Genomic DNA, 22,561 nt, shown 5'->3' on the forward strand with positions numbered 1-22,561 from the left:
TATTTATAATGTAAAATCTTCAATAAATATGGCATCATCTTCAATAACGTTACTATTATACACTATATTTCTACCAAACTCACTACACACATCAATAGTCTTCTGGTGGTCATACTACAGCAGAGAGTTGATGAAATGCTGGACACCAGAGAGCATTCTGTGTCAGACCCCCCTCGAACCTTGTGTCTTCTTCAGATGAGTCCTGAAGCTCGCTGGCAGAAGAAGGCTACAAGATTATTTCTGAAGTCTCTTCTGCACTGACATGCTTCTTCATTTTAGTTCCTATTCTCTTTGCTCCAGGTCTTTCTCCTTCTCTGCTCACTAATGAAATAAGCCCTTGGTCAAACTGCATGTTTCTATTTGGCAGCCAGGTGCATAAACACACTAACAGTTGTAATCAAGCAGCTCTTCAAAGACACATCAAACACATCCCTCAAAAGATGGCCTTTTTTTACCCATGAAATGATCCGTGCATGCTTACAGATTCTCACAGACACACAGACACACAGGGAGAGGGAGGAGAGGTGTGTGCTGGTTGTGCACAGGCCTAAAAAATAGTTGTTCTATCACCTGAGAGAGCACCAGGTCACATGCTGCAGGACCTGCTGGTCTGCTGCTGGAAATGACACACACACACACACACACACACACACACACACACACACACACACACACACACACACACACACACATACATACATACATACATACACACACACACCACTCTCGGGGCCCCCTGTTAGTCACACGGTTCCATAATATAACTGGCAAAAATGTAAGAATTTCATGCATCGGACTACAGTGGGAAAATGGTTTAATCTGTTGGAATAGAGTAGAAATATCAAATATCACTACTTTTCTTCTAAATGAAATGCTGACATTACAAAATGCATGGTTTTATATTGCAATGGCAGTGAGATCAAAAAATGTGGTTTGAATGGAAGTCAATGAGGCATTTTTGAGAGAAATGAAATAATTCAAATAATGAAACAGGCGTTTAAAGGGTTAAAATCCTGAAAATTATTGAATGTTGATGTATGATAATTTAATTGCAGTTTTTATGGGCGTGTACATTTTTGCCAGGAAGGGGTCCAGAGGGTGCAAAATGCATCACGAGAGTATACAAAACATGTAAGAGTAAACGACATTGGATTTCAAAAATGTTACTCAAAAGAAGACTTCTTGCAAAAATCCATGCCAAAAGCTGTAACACAGCTGAAATGATCACCAAATCCAAAAAAAAAGTCAGGAAAAATGTAAAAAAATGCCCAAGGAGGGCACAAGGGTTAAGAAAGTTCTAGCTAAACAAGGGTATAAAAGTAAGTAATAAATATATACAAAAAACACAATCAACAAGAAACATGATTTGGACATTAGTGCAAGTACTTCTTAGTGCAGTGCAAGAAATTAGGACTAGGATTTAGGACTAGAAATGAAGCCGAATCGTGAAAACATCTTCAGGTGCAGATGATGTACACAATAATCAGGGCCGCCCCTGGCCAACTTGAGGCCCCAAGCGAGATTGTGTGATGGGCCCCCCCCCCCCCAAAAAAAAAATGTTGGGACACCAAGTAGTTTGGAAAAAAAATTGTATCATTAACAACACAGTAACATATGTATACAGTCAGGTCAATGTGCATGTATGTCTTTCAGTATGCATTTACAAGTGAACACGTCTGCATTTCCTGGATGCAAAGTCATCAACAAGGTCATCGTATGACAGCTGCTGTGCCAACTGTGCGTTGATGCTTATGATAGCCAGGCCACCTAAGCGTTCTTGTGCCATTGACAACCGGAGGTATGTCTTCATAAGCTTGAGTTTTAAAAGCTTCTCTCAGCAGACGCAACTGTAACAGGAAGAGTTACTGCAATGCGGAGGGCAATCCAAAGATTTGGGTACAGTTCCTGTAACTCTTTTTCATGGAGAAATGACAACATCTCCAGAGCAGATTTTGGTAGTGGCAGCTTTGGGGATCAACTGGTTGTGCACTAGTGACAGTGCTTGATACCTCACTGATTGATGGATCTTGTAATGTGCTGGGTGCTGCTGCGTCTGCAACTGTTGAGCCGCTGGTTGACGGGCCTGGCAGAGTATTGGTGGGTGCTACTGGGTCTGTACCTGAGCCGCTGGATGACGGGCCTGGCGGAGTGTTGGTTGCTGCTGGGTCTGTATCAGAGCCGCTGGTTAATGGGCCTGGCGGAGTGTTGGTTGCTGCTGGGTCTGTATCAGAGCCGCTGGTTAATGGGCCTGGCGGAGTGTTGGTTGCTGCTGGGTCTGAGGTGATGCTGGTTGATGGTGGGGTACTGGGTGCTTCCTTTGTGCCTCCCTTTTTCATAAATTTCAGCAATGACCCTGGAAATGCAGACAATAAATCCATCATTCAAGCAGACTTAAGATATGTTTTGATCTTAATAGTGCACTACAGAATGAATATAGTGAAAATACTAGCCTCAAAAAGATTAAAATATATTTAATGCAAATGAACTACTTCTACTACTACTAATAATAATCCTAATCCTAATCAATTCAATAATATAAATACTATATTATTATAATATCGTTTTAATATAGTCAAGACAAAACATGCTTATTACATGCTCAAAAACTGATATTTCTTAAATCTGTATTCAAATGTAGCAATGTATCAACAACTACACAGCTACAAACACATTTCTATCAGTATTTATCTGTGTTGTGGTTGACATGATGATGACAGTTAGGAATTAAGGGGAGGGGCTGAGCATCACCATGAAATGTGCAAATTGACATAAAAATAAAATAAAAGGGGAAAAATGCTCCATGTTTTTCAGGCTGTAAACTTTAACTGTTATGTAAGCCAAGTAGACAGTGTATCACTCTTCCTCCTGTACATTAGCAGATAAAAGGCATCACATACTTGAATGAATGGTAAATAAAGAATGCTGGAAATAACTGCATCTCCATTAGCCTGCTATGCAGAGACTGCCTTCTTCATGTCGTGAATTGCAGCTGATGTGTTTAATATGGCAAAAGTTTGAAATTTGACTCATAATACAACATTAGCAAGTTTGGAAATAACCCACCTTCGAGTGATGCTCTAGTCTCTTCATGTTTAGTTTTTTTTTTCCTCTTGCTTGCGCCGGAATCATACCGTCTTTTTGCCGACATCTCTTCACCTGCTGCAATGATGATGGCGATTAATTGCAACGGTGTCGGGTTACAGACAGGCTCCCCTGTCACCCGCGCGTCCGCGCGTCAGCTGGGGTGGTGCGCACAGTTGCCGACTTGCTCCCATTTTCACCTTGTGTGTCGGGTGTCGGGGTGGGAGGGGGGGGGGGGGGGGGTGCTAGTGGAGCGGTGCCGCGGAGCGGAGCAGCGGAACCTCGCGGCTGAACTGCGCGGAAAACGCGGAGAGCTGAGGCCCTCTGGGCGGGGCCCCCTCGGCAAGGCGGGGCCCCATGCAGCCTGCGTGATTGGCCTGTAGGGAGGGGCGGCCCTGACAATAATATACTTTACTTTTTATTTCCCCTAAAGATCAGCTGCCACACCTAAAAAGAAAAAAAATTGGTCCATGGCAAAAGGGTGAAAAGTTTAAACCAATCAAATGAAGGATGCATATAGAGCAATCAAGCCTCCAGCCAATCACTTGCAAGTTTCAATGAAGCATGCATGGATCATGCCGATTTTCAGTGCTTACAGCAAACTATGAGGATAGACATTTTTGAAAATGTATGCTACTGACACAGACGACACATTTGGCCTAAATATAACACTTTCGGTACTTAATGCGCTGGGACTTCTTTGAAAACATTCCTCCACTCCTGTTCCAAGGTTATTCAAATTTCTTTATTAGGATAAACCCCTTGAGGTGAATCACCTCGTTTTCAAGGGGGTCCCAAGAAAACAAATAACAAACAAGTACAACATACAAACAACATTCACACACATACATCGGAAGAAATAACCAAGAAATTACAAACATTCAGCCTAAGCATACAGCACATGGTAATACATTATAGGCGGTTACATTGAATGCATATCATTGGGTAGAGTAAAGTAGAGTAGCTGTACTATATATACAAAATCATAACAATAAAGACTTAGAAATAAAGACTTAGAAATGGGCAATAGGTGGGTCATCTCATGAGGAGATGGTGAAATAAGATGGAGCCTCAACAACCCTTAAACAATAAATAAAGTACTTCAGGTCATACAAAAACATTCAACCTTGAGGTGAGACGACAATGCACGCTTGAACAAAGTCAGAGTAGGGAGAGATCTGATGGTAGCAGGTAAGTTATTCATTTATTTTATTGTCTTTTCATTGAAGTTACTAACAGTCATTTAAGCTATGCTTATATACAGGGCTGCACATAACTGGTGCGCATGCGCACCCCCGCCAACCCAGGTATATTAACGGCCGCCAAAGTATAATTCGCAAGCTATTTAGGTTTAATTGTTTTAATCCATCCACGAGCACCACGGCATCTGGATCCCTCGCTCTACCCCTCGCTATCGCGTGAAAGGTCTGCTTTATGCGCTCCGCACAGTAACCCTGCTGCGTGCTCACTAGCGCACCTCCCCCACTCGTTCATAAGTGAAGTACCCCTGAAAAGGTCCGGTTTATTTCATTTTAAGGATGCGCACCAAGCAACATCTCCAGGTGCTCCTTTGAGAACCAGGGCAAAAAAGTTATGTGCACCCCTGTTTATATACCTTTTTAGACAATTACGTTTGAGCTCATCTTGTTAGTATTTGATCAACTGAAATGTTACTGAATTAAAACTACAAACAAATGTTATTTGTTCCTGTGATGTAATATTACACATATTAAAATGACAGATGAGTAGTTTTGCAAACCAAAAAAAACAACAACGTAAACAAAGTTTACTTCAGACTCTTTTTATATTGAGAAAAAAGTATTTAGCTTTGCCTGTCCTCCTTTTCCTAGGTTAGAGGCAATTCAAAAATAATGGGAAGAGTTAAAAAAGGAAACAGGGCCCAGAGGAAGGACTTATGGGCAATGGCTGGTGGAATGGAAGCTTTGGTCCGAGCAATGAAGAGTGTTCACATTACCAAAAGAGATACAGGACATTCTTCATATATTTGGTCGGAACTCGCTATAATCCTTTTTGGTCATGATGATAAGAAAAACCGTCATTGGCTGTGGGTTGTATGGACCAACAATCGAAAAGGATTGAGGGATTTGATCTATAAACGCCAAAAATCATTAGAGCAGAAGGAAGTTCAGGTAATGGAGGTAAATCAAAACGAGAGAGATGTTGGAGGGGCATGTTCTGAAGACTGTCTTACAAAGGACTTGCCTCTGAGCATGATTCAGAATAAGGTAACAGATGAGGACACAGACAAGAATGAAGCAGAAGACAAACAACAAAGGATGTCTTCTCAGAGTGGAATTGAAGTAGATGACCAGTTATCAGATGAGGACATAGAAATCAATGAGGCAGAAGACAAACAACAAAGGATGTCTTCTCAGAGTGGACTTGAAGTAGATGACCAGTTATCAGATGAGGACATAGAAATCAATGAGGCAGAAGATAAACAACAAAGGATGTCTTCTCAGAGTGGACTTGAAGTAGATGACCAGTTATCAGATGAGGACATAGAAATCAATGAGGCAGAAACTGAAGAACAGAATTTACAAAGAGGAGCACAAGATGACAATAAAAACACAGGCATCAAAACACATTGGCGGAAGTTGCCAGTAGTATCTGAAAGGTTCAGAATAACAGTAAATCGAAAGAAATGGCAAAAGATTGTTCCATTGACGGGTTCAAACAAACTGAGGCAACCGTGGACCGACGTGTTGTACAAGAGTTTTCGAGAGAAAAATCCCTGTTGTACACTTGCCTTCAAGAGTCACCACATAAAAACTCCTAACAGCAGGAAAATTAAAAGTCCGTACTTAAACATCTGTGCAGTTTGTACATTCCCTTCCTGCAGGGCCAAATTCTTCTTTAAAATCCAAAATGAGCCAGTGAAAGACACCCTTGTTAAAATATCTGTGCTGCAAAGAGGGGAAATGGCACATAAAGCAAATGAGAAAAAATTCCGACCAGCAGCAAACAGAAGAAGAGGCAGAATTGCAAGAGCCCTGCATAAAGGAGTGAGTCAAGTATTTTACAGTAAACTTAAAAAAACACCTGTTGCTGAACTGATTTCAGGAAACATAACCCGCAGTCTGAACAAAAATGTTCTCAAAGTGATACGTTCAGAAGTAAGAAGAGGTAAAAGAATCCATGAGGATGTTTTCATGGAGATGTACCTCACACAAATTATCATTAAGGAATGTGACTCAAGTGATCGCAGGATGCCTGGGTAAATACAGCATTTTCAAGTTGACCCATTTGGAATACATATGTATTCTGAAACCGGAGTAAACATAGTTGTGCAACACCTGAGAAAGAAGACACCGCTGACCCTATATCTAGATGCTACAGGTAATGTTGTATCCAAAGTTCCAGGTCAGACCAAAAGAGTGCTTTATTACTGCCTGGCTCTTCCTGGAGGTGGTCAGCAAGTACCTCCCCTCCCAGTCTGTGAAATGCTGACAAATGAACACTCCATACCACCAATCACATTCTGGCTAATGCAGTTCCTCCGCAAACTGTCACAGTACACTAAAATAAAAGTACATCAGGTAGAAACAGACTACAGCTGGGCCCTGCTCCAAAGTGTTCTCCTTTCTTTTAACAAGGAGAGCATTGTCAGTTACTTGGACAGGGCTTTCGCTATCTGTTCAAAGCTGAAGTCATGGAAGGAAATCCGAATGTTGACAGTGCTACACATTTGCTCTGCACACGTGCTGAAAGCTGTAGCACAGTCAATTGGGAGAAAAACTGCAGACAAGGGTTTGAAGGAATTTGCAACATTTGCATTTGCCAGGTTGCAAAATGCTACTTCAATGACCACAGCACTAAAAATCTTCCGCTCGCTGTGCACTGTGTTAATTGGAAAGCACAATTCCAATACTGTCCTGATCCATTTGAAGGCCATGAAAGACTTCATAAAAGAATGCAGGATTCCCGACATGGAAGAGGGAAACAAGTTAGGAGACAGCCCCTTAACTCAGGAGGAATTTGATGAAGAAAGAAGAAATGCCCACACAATTGTTGGCAGATCTCCCTTCACATATGAGTTTAGGAAGGTCATGGAGGAGGTTCAGGGAGAGCTTGAAAAAGAGGAGGTCGAAACCCCACAGGATGAAAATCCATACTTTTGCCCTGGCATTGTTGATGATCTTTTTGACAACTATCTAGGGATTTTTCCCCTTTGGAGTGGGCTGCTGTTGGGGAATTTGAAAAGATATGCAACTGACACAGAGGAAGACACATTTGGCCAAAGTAAAACAAGGGACACAAACTGCCATGTGGAGAGATGGTTTGGAATAGTCAAACATTCTATTCTAAAAAAGCAGAGACGACTGAGGCCAGCGACATACATCAGAAAAATGTATGGCTCTCTACAGGGGAGGTACAGAGAACACATAATGGCACATCACTTATCTGAGCAGTTACTCCTCAAAACATTGCTACCAAGAGACATCAGTCAATCCAAGGAAGGTTGGGCAAAGAGAGATGGAGTAAAGCCTCGCACTGCCAGCTCCAAATATTACACCACTCCAGACATTCTTCCAGTTCCAAAAAGAGCAAAGTTAACTGTGAACACTGGCGAAGATATTCAGAGCAGCACAGATGTGAAGAACAGCAGCAATGACCCCACAAGTAAAGGATCCAAGCCTGCAACAGATGTATTGTTTTTCTATATTAAAATGTATGCTTTAAACAGATACAAATTAATTTGACAAGTAAGCAATTATTCGAGCTATAAAAACAATGTTAAGAAAGCATTAAAAACGTTTTAGCATGAGGCAATCTTTCATAGAAAACGTACAAAATCTAAAATAATGAAATGTAAGGAAAGTATAATGTGCATTAAAAGTATTTAAAATTGAATTAATGGCAAATGCTGTACGAAGTTATTATGATACCATTGTTCATTTCATTTTAGGTTGATGCCCTTTGGACATGCAAACCAACTGAAGTTGTTGTGGCTGTTGTAAGACATGCTGAAGAGAAGCATAATTTCACCCTGAGGCACAGAGAATTTCAGAGTTTGAGACCTGATGAACTCATCATAGGCGAGGCAAGTATTTATTAAAACTTATGCTGTACCGGACTGCTCATCTCACATAAGCCATATGTTAATGATTCAATTGTTGACAAAAAGTATGTAATTTGTGCAACACAAAATGATATCCAAGTAAATTGTTAGGCCAGTCCATCTTTAGATAGACCAGTTTTAGCAAAGGTTTTGCATAATTGATCCATTCTAAAATGATCTGACAATGATGTGATTAAAACCGACTTTGGCCTCTATATTAGCTGGCATTTTTGTATGATTATTTCCCCTACAATTTATCCAAAAGGTAATAGAATGTTACATTAGAGGCATCCTCAACCTGAAGGATAATGCTGGCCGTCTATACCACCTGGATCACTACACCATGGGTGTAATCCTACACGGCACACGAGAGCAGATGGCCAGGCAAGAGCTAAAAAAGGTAAAACTGATTGTTCAAAGTATTTTCATCCCTTTAGTATTGTAGGCTTGAGAAAGGAGACTGAACTGTGTCTACAGGCACCTTCCAGCGTTATTATAATCATGTATGTCGGTTTTGGAGCCATTTGTGTTGTTTTTAACGAATACATTTAGAATATAAGCTTTCCTTTTTTTCTTGTTCCTGTTGAGAAAAATAATAAATTAATACTGTGTAAATGAAATTATTGTTTTGCACCTGTATATTATAGAAAATAACACTTGTGTTTACATATTCCCTAATTTTTTCAGGTCACATTTGATCTATATGATGGAGCCATTGGATTTGTCAATATAAGAAATGTGCACTGGAAGTTTGTGGTGAGTATACAGCTATACTGTAGCTGCTTTTACAGCATGTATGTTTTTTTTACAGCATGCATTATTTTTTTGTAATACATTACTCATATACTGTGACAGAGTTAAGACTAAAATGTGTATCTCATGCAGCCCCATTTTGGAAATGCATCTTTGCCTCATGATTGATTTAAAAATGCTTCTTTTAGTTTTAATTTCTTCAAGTTCTTCATCTATATCATAGGGAAACAATATAAAATGTAGTCCAAAATAAGTACTCATTCAACCATTTGTCATTGGTGGTCGCTACTTCTCCACTAAAGATTTGAGTCTTCTGACCCCAAATTGTGCAACTTTCTTTCATCTGATCTGACATCTTTAATTATTTCAATACTTTTAAGTCTTTAAATATACACATTTAAAATGGGTAGTTATTATTTTAGTATTACTTTTAATAGCTTTTCTAAAAAGTTGAAGGGATTTTAATAATATGAATCTATTAGTTAACTTTGTTTTTCATTTTTGAAGAAAAGCTGATACATTATTGTTACTGCTGACATATTGAAAAAGGTTTGGTTTAATTATACGGTATGCTACTTTTTAAAACAGTACCTCCATGCCCTTTCAAACCACATTTATGTGGTTGATCCTCTGCAAGGGTCAAATGAAGTTGAGGACTCCAGAAAGGCTGGTTACAAATTTGGGTAATATAAAATAATACTACAGGAAATACATTGGTTAAACGCACATTTGGTAAAGGCAAAGAGCAAGCGCAAATGTAAAAAATGTTCCTATTGTTCTATAGAGAGTATTTCAAGATGCGCCGGAACAGACTGGGAAAAGAGGACTGGGTGAGCATTAAATGGCAGCCTGGAAAGATAACCCACACCTTCCAGAAAGATGCCACCAGTTGTGGATCCTTTGTCATGCAGGTGATTCAATGCAACATGTTGTGTTCATTAATAATAAAGCATTTTATTTTAAAGGGAAATTCAAACACACGTCATAACGTCATGTTATTTTTACCATCTGTCCAGATGGCCAAGATGACAGTGAAGGAATTTCCGAAAATACCACAGACGTTTCACATCAACTCATCAAAACAATCTCTTCAAAATCTACGAAGAGACATGGCAGAAGAAATTCTCAAAGGATCAGGTATTAGCCAAAAATATGAAATGAATATATGGATCCCTTCCTGTAAATTGAACAGTAATACACCTGTTATTTTTTCAGTTTCAAAGGATGACTTCTGTTCCTTCTGTGGAATTGAGGACCTGCCCACAACTGCTGTTGATGCTGTTTGGGTGAGAATAAATGATGAATTGTTTTGAAACTCCAGAAGATAATCTGAATAATAGATAATATGTAGATCATCTGGAGTTAGATTTCAGGAATAACATAAAAGTAATGACATTTTGTATATTTTTATGCATTACAGGTTTCCTTTTGTTTTTCTTATAATTTGTTAAAGTTTTAGCACAGTACAGAGAAACCTGAATAACAACAAGTATTTATATTAAAAAAAAAAGTATAATCTCTATAAAATATAAATGAATATGCCTGCTTTACAAGTGTCCTAAACTTGACATTTTCTTAATATCTTTCTTGTATTTATCCCCATGTAGATTCAGTGTGAAACTTGTGGAAGATGGTTTCACACGCAGTGCCTCGGAATGACTGCTGCACTAATACCAAAAAAAGATACCCCGTGGTATTGTGTGTTGTGTATCATCCCTAACTAAAGAGGCTATGTAAGAGTTTGTGTAACTTTTACCAGAGGTACCAGGATTTGGGGAGGTAAGGCTTGTAGTTAGAACTACCACAATAGAACTAGTGCGCTTATAAACGGCATGTGGGGGGAAATCCAGCCCAGCCAGTGATTTCAATTCGGCAAAATGAAAGCTGAATTTTGTACAAAACAAACAAAAATCCAGAAAAAAGCTTTGCTAAAGATTTTGGGCAACTGAAGTAATGATTAATAATCACCTGTCCATAGTTTTAAATTTTTATATTCTTAATTAAGATGTTAAATATATTTTCCTTTACAGATTAAATTAGTCACAGATGTTCATGATGTTTTCCATGTCAGACATTACATTGTAGATTTGTTCATTAATATTGTACAGTAAGATAGGTGAAAAGCCTGAAATGTTTTTTTTTTCAATTTTAACTTTATTTTACTGTTTCATAGCTAATGAACAAGTTGTTTCATGTCTTAATTTATATATACAATGTGTAACATATATATGTATATATCAATGTGTGTGATGTCTAGTTTATTGATGATTAAAAGACTGTTCTACTTTTGATGGATCTTGCTTTGATGTAGGTGATACCATGTATATATTCAGTCTGTAAGTTAATTAATGAAAGAACAATAAAACAGTGCAATGGTTATGAATAAATAGGAGATCTTCTTTTGAGTTAAATTTCAATAGCTTCTGGTTAAAATTAAGGGGTCTCCTGTTTGACAGTAACTTATACTTAACAATACACTTTATTTTTAAAATAACATAACGACCATTAAAATACGTTTTCAAATACACTTTTGTAGTGTAGCAAGTTAGAGACCATTAATGTCTGAGGTGAGTTTGGTAGCACTCCACTGTATAATAGTGAAGATATTGAAGATTATATTATATTTATTGAAGATTTTACATTATAAATATTCACCAAAATTAATCAAAAGCACATTCTTCCAAACTCTCTGCTGTAGTATGACCAACAGGACACTATTGATGTGTGTAGTGAGTTTGGGAGAAATATACTGTATAATAGTAACGTTATTGAAGATGATGCCATATTTATTGAGGATTTTACATTATAAATATTCACCAAAATTAATCAAAACCATATTCTTCCAAACTCTCTGCTGTAGTATGACCACCAGGACACTATTGATGTGTGTAGTGAGTTTGGGAGAAATATACTGTATAATAGTAACGTTATTGAAGATGATGCCATATTTATTGAAGATTTTACATTATAAATATTCACCAAAATTAATCAAAAGCACATTCTTCCAAACTCTCTGCTGTAGTATGACCAACAGGACACTATTGATGTGTGTAGTGATTTTGGGAGAAATATACTGTATAATAGTAACGTTATTGAAGATGATGCCATATTTATTGGAGATTTTACATTATAAATATTCACCAAAATTAATCAAAAGCACATTCTTCCAAACTCTCTGCTGTAGTATGACCAACAGGACACTATTGATGTGTGTAGTGAGTTTGGGAGAAATATACTGTATAATAGTAACGTTATTGAAGATGATGCCATATTTATTGAAGATTTTACATTATAAATATTCACCAAAATTAATCAAAAGCACATTCTCCCAAACTCTCTGCTGTAGTATGACCAACAGGACACTATTGATGTGTGTAGTGAGTTTGGGAGAAATATACTGTATAATAGTAACGTTATTGAAGATGATGCCATATTTATTGAGGATTTTACATTATAAATATTCACCAAAATTAATCAAAACCATATTCTTCCAAACTCTCTGCTGTAGTATGACCACCAGGACACTATTGATGTGTGTAGTGAGTTTGGTAGAAATATACTGTATAATAGTAACGTTATTGAAGATGATGCCATAGCCTATTTATTGAGGATTTTACATTATAAATATTCACCAAAATTAATCAAAAGCACATTCTTCCAAACTCTCTGCTGTAGTATGACCAACAGGACACTATTGATGTGTGTAGTGAGTTTGGGAGAAATATACTGTATAATAGTAACGTTATTGAAGATGATGCCATATTTATTGAGGATTTTACATTATAAATATTCACCAAAATTAATCAAAACCATATTCTTCCAAACTCTCTGCTGTAGTATGACAAACAGGAGACTATTGATATGTGTAGTGAGTTTGGTAGAAATATACTGTATAATAGTGAAGTGATTGAATATTATTGTATTCTCTTTTTTCGGAGTTGCACTTTGCAGACGGTCCCTGAGCACTCGTTTCTTCTCCGGCTGCGGAAAGAGACCAATTGAATGTGTCCAGCTCGGAGGACGGCGCATATTGGCTTTTTTTTATCAACATGTGATTGTAGTTTGTTGTCAACCTTACCACGGTACTTAGGAGACGTAATTTGTGTCTGAACAACGTTTTGTTCATGACTTATTGATCCGTGAAATCCGAATCTGCCAATATCGTTCCAACTTTACTCAACTGGTGTTTGGTACTCCAACTTCTGGCTCCCCTCAAAGTTCCCATGAAGCCCTCTGTATCTTCCTTTGTCTGGATGCCGCTGCTCCTTCACAAACTTTTCCTCTGGTTTTTTATCCAAAAGCAAGTTTTTAGACTGCCGTAGTGACCACGATATCCATTTGTTTTTTGTCCTTTGTTTGTGATTCACTCGTGGGGCTGACCGACGAATAGGCGCTTGTAGTTTGAGAGAAAAAAATATATATAAATGTCCTATGCGATTGAAAAGTAAGATAGTTTATTTCCAAAAAAGGCAAAAATAAAGCACAATAAAGAACCAAGCTGTGACGCTCCCAACCAGCAAGGTCTAAAAACTGTTTACTTCAGTCATCTGCACCAGTAGGCTGCAGCACCTCTCCTTTTATGCTGCAGCATCTCGACCTGCAGAGTAACGCACTCAGATAATAAATAAATAATATACACCACAGCATCTCAGGTTACACTCTAAAAAGATAAAATACTATAATCTAAGGAAATGGCTCCTACATGTAATATATTACATTTTGGAAGTAACTTGCACAACACTGCTTAAAACACATCTCCTTTCTTCCACTCTCTTAAAGTGGTGGGAGCACCGGGAGGGACTAGACGCAAGTGAGGGGGGCAGGGATGCAAGTTAAGCGACTTGTACCCCCATGGTCCATGGATGTATAATAAGAACATGTACCCCCGGACTCACGGGGACTGTGCGCTTTAAAAAAACTCCAGGAGATGGCAGTACTGCAAAACGAAGAAAAGCTGTAGAGGAAGTGACGGAATTACGTTGGGTAACTTCCTGTATACTCAGGGTCCGGTCCGTTCCGCAAATCGTCCGCTGTTCTGGTTTAGAAGGCCAAATAGCAACATTTCGGTAAGTTCAAACCACTTAAAATGCATACATGTTATTTCTTTCAAATTGAATTGAAAGAAAATTGAATAATGAATGTTTTATTATTTATATTGAAATGATTATAATTACCCTCCATTCACCTTACACGACCTTTGAGCAAAAGTCCTTGACAGTCTGAGCTCTCGCTTCTTACGTCGACGTTAGCTAACCGGTGAGCTTTACCCTTCACTCACTAAACACACACACAGTCTGACTAAACTCACCATCTGATCCACTTATTGCCCACTAAACTGCTGGCATTAACTGCCCGGTGTCACTGGGTTATTCTGTGCGTGCTTTGCAAAATACTGTAGACTAACATCAGCTAAACATTGGACATGTTACGTAAGTTAGCTAGCAATATTTGCATCAGCGTAAGCTGAGGTCAATGATTCCCGGTTTAAGTGTATGTAGAGTTCTGTGCCTCAGAATATTACTTTGTACAAAGTAAGACAATGCTATCACGTTAGCAGCTGAGAAACGCTAAAGTTACTCCATCGCTCAGAGCAGGACATATTTATGAGGGTCTTTTTGAGTGAGTGTTTAGGACAGATGGAGTATCCTTCGGACTAAAGGCTTCAGTAACGGTTAACATAAGCTAGGGTTCTGATGATAACCCAATGTAGAACAATGTCACCGTTAAGTGTCTGTCAGAATCAACCTAGCGCTGTTTGGATTCTGACAGACATCTGGGAGAAGAGAGACACTGTTAACCTCTAGCACGTAGAAACTGTTCCTTCAAGTATATTATATAATTTATATAAGTATACGATAATGCTTCCATGCTTTTTCTGCACTGTTTCTCATCAGTAATGTGTGTGATTTCAGCGTTGAAGACGTGATGGCTGCAACCCTGCGTTCACTTTACTCTGTGTCAAGGCCAGGTAAGGGTCTCTTCCTCCCCCTCTAACCCTAACCCCCCCCCCCCCCCCCCCCCCCCCCCCCAAGGAAACAGTACCAGTGCAACCAGCATGGTCATAGTCCAACTATAACTGAAATACATGAGATAGTTTGGAAATGACACAACTCAAGTTGTATAGTCTTAAAGTAATATAGGTGTGTCAATAATATAATCCATTTCAGATTGAAAAATAGATCTGCCTGCTATAAGCAAATGGCCATAGACTGGAAGTTGTGTCTGTCACAGTGACATGTTGTAAAACACATTAGCCCTTTCTCATTTCACTAATTCTCCTCCTCGACTCCTATCCTCGACTCCTATCCTCGTGTCTTAGTCCCGCCCACAGGCGATGCAAGCGGAGGAGTCAAGGAGGGGAACCGAGGAGAGAGGAGGGGAAGCAGCAGGCGGTTAGAGAAATGAGAACTCCTCTCCTCTGAGCGGTCATTTTAAAGAGACGTCCATTAATGATGACAGGAGGCACAGCAGCACTCTAATGACGGCTTACATATTTACTTTTAATTAATTGACAGTGCGGTATAATGAGACAATAACAGGCTACAGATGAGGACAGAATGTAGTATAAGTTCTCATGAACACAGTTCTGCCCATCAAACAGAGTGTTGCTGTGCCTCCTGTCATCATTAGCATGCAGAGCTGTCATTGGTTGAGATCAGTCCAGCCGTGCGTCGCGCCTCTTTTAAACATCACTTTTGCCGGAAATAAATCCCCAGAGGATACATCAGTTTCCTCTGTGATAGCTCCTCCAGAGACTCTCCTCCATGCTCCATCTTCGATGTGCATTTAGAGAAATTAGATGTCCTTCATTATGAAAGGACATCTACTGAAATCGAATCCGGGTCACTACCGGAGGACCGAGGAGGCGGAAATTAGAGACATGAGAAAGGGCTCTTGAGAGCTTTGTAGTATCCTTCAGTTGTCTCGTCAGTGAGATCTTAATGATTATAAAATTGTTCCTTTCAGGCACTTTTGTGGCCAGCCATAATCTAATGAGGTCTTTCGGTGTGTCCTCACAAAGAGAAGGGTTCAGTAAGTATGTGTGTGTGTGTGTGTGTGTGTGTGTGTGTGTGTGTGTGTGTGTGTGTGTGTGTGTGTGTGTGTGTGTGTGTGTGTGTGTGTGTGTGTGTGTGTGTGTGTGTGTGTGTGTGTGTGTGTGTGTGTGTGTGTGTGTGTGTGTGTGTGTGTGTGTGTGTGTGTGTGTGTGTGTGTGTGTGTGTGTGTGTGTGTAAAAAGTATCCTTTAATACTTATCATCCTTATATTTTCAGTCTGGGCCTTACTTGTAAATAGAACTCGAAACAGAACCAATTTATTTTAAAATAGAAGCTTAAGGGTTGTTGAGAACAATCATTTTAATTATTTCACATTTGAAGGTTCACCATTAAATACCATTCTGACGTTATAGATGGAGCGATATATACAAATCACACATGTGTCCTTTGGGGTACAACAAAAGTAAAGAAAATACATGAGATTTTTTCTCATCTTTCATTTAAAAAAGCAGACAAAAAAGCTGCAATGGCTGGTAATCATAAACAGAGATCTTCCTTATCCTAAATGTACAAAGTCACTCTCCTCCCCCATCTGCACAAATCATGTCACCTTGAGAGGCAGCTGGATAGGCCATATTGTGATATGGCAAGAGAAAGCATGAATCTTGAGATTACACGAGATTAGCTGCTGCAGGACAGGTATTGCAGAATCTCTACCGATGTACTCATTTCTAGCAGTTCTAGGAATATAAGCTCATGTCACACTACCCTAATTGCAGCAACTTGCAAAGGTTACATCGCTGATTGTTAATTTTTAAAATCGTAATAAAGCTGCTTCACCTGGTCTCTGCCTTAGCTTAGCATGTAGCATCCTGATTTGTTTCTGAAGGAGAAGCTTTCAGAGCCAGAATAATGTGAAGGAACTAGGGCAATACTTCAATTGATCATCTTTCAATGGTATTGTATTGTGAATTGAGTTGAGATATGCAGTTTCTTAATTGCATCATCTAAAAGGATAATAACAAGCAAGTTCTAAGTCAAATTTCTCAAAAATTAAATGTCTGTGTAAATAAGGTCATATTTGTTTATTTTTCAACTATTTGATCAATCTGATGGGCATGGAGAACGTACTCCCAACACAGTATAAGCAGCTCACCTGTTGTGTTTGTGTGTGCAGAGTATGTCAATGCCAAAGACATCCCCACAGACATGAAGTCCATCACAGACCGGGCGGCTCAGACTCTGCTGTGGACGGAGCTCTTCAGAGGTCAGCTCAGCATGGTCATATTTAAAAATGTCTCCTGTGAAGGTTAATGCATGTACACAGTAGGCTTGGGCGGTATGACGGTATTACGGTATACCAGGGTATTTCGAAATACCGTCGGTATGATTTTCAATACCGTAACGTCACAGACTGTGCGCCAAATCACAGATGCGTTTCATTCTATTACACTGACACAGAGTTTTGACAGGGACGACATTGGTTGTAATGCACAGCACGCGCCAGCAGAGGGCAGGGGAGGGCAGTCCGTCTTTCCCGTTCTCAGAGCTCAGCACAGAGCTGAGCTGAGCAAGATGGCGGCAGCATTTGCCGGCCCCGAACTCGGACAACTAGTAAAAAAGAAAAATGCCTCTGCGCCTGTTTGGGACTATTTTGGGTTTACTCGTCGCCAGTGACTTCATCCAGCACAACGAGAGACGGAGGCACTTCTTTGGGAATGTTTAAGACGGGGTGAGTGAGTGTTGACATTTTTTAATCCTATGCAACTGGTTGATGGTTTTGTAGTCGAGGTCGGACGGTTTTACAAACGAAAGCATTTACGTGCTAAACATTCACGCGAGTAATCCAATGAATCAAATGGAAATAAGGTTTTTAACACATGCACGGAATAATATTGCCAAACTAGTTAGTGAATATAGCAAACTTTATTCAATAAGTCAAGTATTTACTCCCGGAAAATGTTTATGTATGATGATATATTGTTAACTTAGCTCACTATGGAAACAACGTCGGACATCTACAAACACGTCCTGTATCCGATCTCAAAATGTGCCATTTGCACAATGTGTCATGTATGCAACCCTTGTTTTGCACTTGCGCGCACGTCGCGGCACTTTGCGAGCGTCTACCGGCTCGGGCTGCATTTTACACCGAACATATAATATACCGTTCGAAACATCTATTTGCCGCCGAACGCCACCTCACTCAAGTCGACCCAAGTCATACCGTCAGTGGCGGCTGGTGGAAAATATTTTTGGTGGGGCTGTTGATATAGTGAGTAAAAAAAATTTTTGGGGGAGAAATGACCCCTTCAATTGGGACTGATACCGTCATATACCGTATACCACGGTATGATGTCAGCAAGGTATGACGGTATGAAAAAAATTATACCGCCCATGCCTAGTACACAGTTAATGTGATCGAATGGAGCTGTTTTCCACAGATATGCTATCTGTCCCTGTGATCTGTGTCAGTTTGACGGATGTTCTCTTCTCATTCAAACATGACTGATTGTGTTGTGATGTCAGGTCTTGGCATGACAATGAGCTACCTGTTTAGAGAGCCCGCCACCATCAACTACCCGTTTGAGAAAGGGCCCCTGTCCCCCCGCTTCAGAGGAGAACACGCACTGCGCAGGTGAGGATGACCCCCTTGTTTTTTTATTGCAAGATCATTGTCATCACATTGACTTTCCCCACATGTGCAGGGATAGCCTCCCCCGGTTTCGCAACTGCTAGCTTAAAGCTATGTGCGGCATTCAGGGCATTAGCATAGCAGCAAAGAACTATGTGCAATGTAAAGCTAATGGTATCCCTCTGCACTGCGCTCATTGGGCGGTTAGCTTTTATAATGACCTCCCAACACAAAACGTACTTTTGGAACCAGATGGATTAAATTTGTTAAGCATATTGGCCAAAGCTTAGAATGACATTTTTCTTAATTTGTCTTTGGAGTCATAGCACAGTCCATAACAGCTTAACAAAGTCTTTGTGATGATGTTACACCAGGTATCCTTCAGGAGAGGAGCGCTGCATCGCCTGCAAGCTGTGTGAAGCCATTTGCCCTGCACAGGTACACACACACACACACACACACACACACACACACACACACACACACACACACACACACACACACACACACACACACACACACACACACACACACTCCCCCAGATCAAAGAATAGCTCTGTCAGTGCGTCTCTTTGTGTCTGACCATGTGCATGTGCAGGCCATCACCATCGAAGCAGAGACTCGTGCTGACGGCAGCAGGAGGACGACTCGCTACGACATCGACATGACCAAATGCATCTACTGCGGCTTCTGTCAGGAGGCGTGTCCCGTGGATGCCATCGTAGAGGTGTGTGTATAATCCTGACGATGTGTGACACACAGGGTGTCAGCATGTTTAGACGAATAGACTACAGATTGCATGATAGTAGGAAAGTCCTTTTTAAATCATATTAATAACTTAGATTTATATAGCGCCTTTCACGAAAGCCAAGGACGCTTTAAACTGTCATTGTTTTTGTTTATTAGCATGATATTGATTTGGTATTGAGAATCTTGGAATTTCACTGCTATTGATCAATTAGAATACCTTAATTCGTCCCATAGAGGGGACATAAAAGAGGCTCTGCATTTGACCCCTCCTAGTGTTAGGAGCAGTGGGCTGCCATTATGTACGGCGCCCGGGGAGCAGTGTAGGGAATGGTGCCTTGCTCAGGGACACCTTGGTAGCACTTGGTCTTTCTGGAACTTGAACCGGTGACCTTCTGATTCCCAAGCCAAGTCTCTACGGACACTTCTGGTAACATGACATCCCCTCAGTGATCACAATCAGTTGACACGGTTTTCTTTTCTTTATGCTGATTCCATTCCAAATTAAAGTTAATTTATTGCCATGTCCAAAGGAAAGGGCAGGGAAAACAACAGACTATGGAGGGAGAACAACAGACTATGGAGGGAGAACAACAGACTATGGAGGGTAAACAACAGACTATGGAGGGTAAACAACAGACTATGGAGGGTAAACAACACAACCGACTATGGAGGGTAAACAACCGACTATGGAGGGTAAACAACCGACTATGGAGGGAAAACAACGGACTATGGAGGGTAAACAACACAACAGACTATGGAGGGAAAACAACCGACTATGGAGGGTAAACAACAGACTATGGAGGGTAAACAAAACAACAGACTATGGAGGGTAAACAACAGACTATGGAGGGTAAACAACAGACTATGGAGGGTAAACAACAGACTATGGAGGGTAAACAACACAACAGACTATGGAGGGTAAACAACAGACTATGGAGGGAGAACAACAGACTATGGAGGGTAAACAACAGACTATGGAGGGTAAACAACAGACTATGGAGGGTAAACAACAGACTATGGAGGGTAAACAACAGACTATGGAGGGTAAACAAAACAACAGAGTATGGAGGGTAAACAACAGACTATGAAGGGTGAACAACAGACTATGAAGGGTGAACAACAGACTATGAAGGGTGAACAACAGACTATGGAGGGTAAACAACAGACTATGGAGGGTAAACAACAGACTATGGAGGGTGAGCTATGGAGGGTAAACAACAAACTATTGAAGGTAGGGTGAACAACAGACTGTGGAGGGTAAACAACAGACTATGGAGGGTAAACAACACACTACGGAGGGTAAGGTAAACAACAGACTATGGAGGGTAAACAACAGACTATGGAGGGTGAACAACAGACTATGGAGGGTAAACAACAGACTATGGAGGGTAAACAACAGACTATGGAGGGTAAGGTAAACGACAGACTATGGAGGGTAAACGACAGACTATGGAGGGTAAACGACAGACTATGGAGGGTAAGGTAAACGACAGACTATGGAGGGTAAGGTGAACAACAGACTGTGGAGGGTAAACGACAGACTATGGAGGGTAAACGACAGACTATGGAGGGTAATTGACCCAAATTGACAATTAGGGTTGGGTACTGAACTCCGGTTCCGATACAGGGCGGGGCGGGAAATGTAGCGAGCACAGGACCAGGGTTGGGAAGCAAAACCCGGTTCCAAATAAGAACAAATAATAATTTTCCAGTGCGGGGATTAATAAGAGTTGTTAGGACAGGAGTCTCTCACTCTCTCTTTCTCAATGAATTCATTTCAAAAAGCTTTATTGGCATGAATGTCAGGGGAACAATATTTCCAAAGCGTCAAGGATAATACAATTCAATAGTGAAATGATAAGAAAGGAAAAAAAAAACATTCATTAGGTAAACTAAAGTAGATAAATATATGTAAAAAGAACAATAAGCTTTGTGTGTTCATATATTGAGTGACCAGGTCCCCTTGATCTCCGTCCTCTCCCTGGAGCCTGAAGACACAGATATTTTCTTTTACCATTTTCTATCAAAGTAAAGGTAAAGAAATTCATAAGTTTGGATCTGTTCGTTGTTTGACATGCAATACACGAAACAGCAGCTTTTAGTAGGCAATGTAAAAAAGCGCTATTGTATGACTGTTTAAATTATGGTCCTCATCCTTGCCTCTGACCCCCCTCTCTTCCTTTTATTCCTGCTCTGACCTCTGACTCCCCCCCCCCCCCCCCCCCCCCTCCCTCCTATTTCTCCAGGGTCCTAATTTTGAGTTTTCCACTGAAACTCACGAAGAACTGCTGTACAACAAGGAGAAGCTCCTCAACAACGGAGACAAGTGGGAGGCAGAGATAGCTGCCAACATACAAGCTGATTACCTTTACCGATAGAACCCCCCCCCCACACACTCACACACAGTATAGTTAGCACTTCATAACACACTCATACATCCATTCTGTATATACGTAAGAAGACAGACTCGGCTGTGGATGAGCTCAGGGTTGGAATCTAGTTTGCAGAGCATCTTTTATTTCACACCAAACATCACCATGCCAGCCCCTTGTGTGTTGAATATACTTTGATATGTCTCTTGTTTTACCATGTCATTGTTTAGATTGCATATTTATTATAAAATGGCTGTCTGTGTGATACCTCAGCATGGTCCAGTCCTTCATGTGGAGGTCTGGAGCTGTGTCAGTGCTGTACACTGATAACAGACTGCTGATGTCCCATACAAGTATACACAAGTTAGTGTTATAATCTTGGATGTCAGTGCAGAGGTTTTTGGCTGTTTCCACCCTGACTAAAAAAATAAAGTTAAGTGGAAAACATATATTGTGTCGATTGTTCTTCTTTACCTTGCAAAATAAATGTACAACAGTCCACCACATGTAAAGGTCTACAAACTGATCAGACCCCTCCTCTGAGAGCGGGACTGTGACTGCTGCCTCCAGCTGGGTTATGTCATTCAGCCGAGCCTTTCATGTCTCAAAGGTCAATGTGTAAAGGTCAATGTTAGGGGGGTTACTTAGTGTAAAGTTATCTGATTGGTAAATGAAATTAGTTTAGCTCTACAAAGTACAAGTTACAGAAAAGGCTCAAAGACCTTGACAACTAATTATTTTTGATAAAAGTTTGTTTGGAAGAATGAACAAAAATAGGTATTTATCGTCCTAAAATATCCCCACAGACTTTGGTAAAGGGAATCTTTTCAAGCTTCTACTTTCTCGATGGCGAGGTAAGAATCCGGAGAATGTTTTTTTTAGCTTTTTTTGAC

The 22,561-nt window shown here is 40.1% G+C and overlaps 2 protein-coding genes and 1 long non-coding RNA gene across 7 annotated transcripts; 2 read left to right on the forward strand and 1 right to left on the reverse strand.

The window, feature by feature from the left end:
- Window positions 1-797: 797 nt before the first annotated feature.
- LOC307030660 lies at window positions 798-5,702 on the reverse strand. The gene is made up of 2 exons (XR_013805736.1): window positions 3,064-5,702; window positions 798-2,353 (listed from the first exon to the last, which is right to left on the reverse strand). It is a non-coding gene; the product is annotated as an uncharacterized lncRNA (long non-coding RNA).
- A 637-nt stretch (window positions 5,703-6,339) lies between these two features.
- LOC307025162 (uncharacterized protein) lies at window positions 6,340-11,304 on the forward strand. Of its 3 annotated transcripts, XM_079659779.1 has the most exons (8): window positions 6,346-8,146; window positions 8,430-8,564; window positions 8,852-8,920; window positions 9,506-9,600; window positions 9,702-9,828; window positions 9,934-10,054; window positions 10,133-10,203; window positions 10,525-11,304. In XM_079659779.1, the coding sequence occupies exons 2-8, from the start codon at window positions 8,508-8,510 to the stop codon at window positions 10,639-10,641; spliced, it is 657 nt and encodes a 218-aa protein (XP_079515905.1). In that variant the 5' UTR covers window positions 6,346-8,146; window positions 8,430-8,507; the 3' UTR covers window positions 10,642-11,304. The 3 variants fall into 3 exon arrangements, with proteins under 3 accessions (XP_079515903.1, XP_079515904.1, XP_079515905.1); XM_079659777.1 differs by having other exon boundaries at window positions 6,340-8,146; window positions 9,702-10,054; XM_079659778.1 differs by having other exon boundaries at window positions 6,343-8,146; window positions 9,934-10,203.
- A 2,435-nt stretch (window positions 11,305-13,739) lies between these two features.
- Window positions 13,740-22,117, forward strand: LOC307039258 (NADH-ubiquinone oxidoreductase subunit 8-like). 3 transcript variants are annotated; one of them, XM_079681136.1, is made up of 8 exons: window positions 13,740-13,983; window positions 14,830-14,885; window positions 15,884-15,949; window positions 17,089-17,178; window positions 18,441-18,549; window positions 18,921-18,984; window positions 19,145-19,273; window positions 21,543-22,117. In XM_079681136.1, the coding sequence occupies exons 1-8, from the start codon at window positions 13,769-13,771 to the stop codon at window positions 21,672-21,674; spliced, it is 861 nt and encodes a 286-aa protein (XP_079537262.1). In that variant the 5' UTR covers window positions 13,740-13,768; the 3' UTR covers window positions 21,675-22,117. The 3 variants fall into 3 exon arrangements, with proteins under 3 accessions (XP_079537262.1, XP_079537263.1, XP_079537264.1); XM_079681138.1 differs by lacking the exon at window positions 13,740-13,983 and adding an exon at window positions 14,078-14,173; XM_079681137.1 differs by lacking the exon at window positions 15,884-15,949.
- The last annotated feature ends 444 nt before the right edge of the window (window positions 22,118-22,561 follow it).

This window comes from Notothenia rossii, assembly GCF_949606895.1.
Source record: "Notothenia rossii genome assembly, chromosome: 1".
Taxonomy (NCBI): Eukaryota; Metazoa; Chordata; class Actinopteri; order Perciformes; family Nototheniidae; genus Notothenia; species Notothenia rossii.

What these genes read in the sequence shown, in the direction of transcription:
- LOC307025162 (XM_079659777.1), top strand. Translation starts at nt 8,508, where the DNA reads ATGGGTGTAATCCTACACGGCACACGAGAGCAGATGGCCAGGCAAGAG. An exon ending in AAGGCTGGTTACAAATTTGG is followed by an intron (nt 9,601 to 9,701) that starts GTAATATAAAAT and finishes ATTGTTCTATAG; the next exon opens with AGAGTATTTCAAGATGCGCC. An exon ending in CTGCTGTTGATGCTGTTTGG is followed by an intron (nt 10,204 to 10,524) that starts GTGAGAATAAAT and finishes ATCCCCATGTAG; the next exon opens with ATTCAGTGTGAAACTTGTGG.
- LOC307039258 (XM_079681136.1), top strand. Translation starts at nt 13,769, where the DNA reads ATGGTCCATGGATGTATAATAAGAACATGTACCCCCGGACTCACGGGG. An exon ending in GTGGACGGAGCTCTTCAGAG is followed by an intron (nt 17,179 to 18,440) that starts GTCAGCTCAGCA and finishes TTGTGATGTCAG; the next exon opens with GTCTTGGCATGACAATGAGC. An exon ending in GGAGAACACGCACTGCGCAG is followed by an intron (nt 18,550 to 18,920) that starts GTGAGGATGACC and finishes ATGTTACACCAG; the next exon opens with GTATCCTTCAGGAGAGGAGC.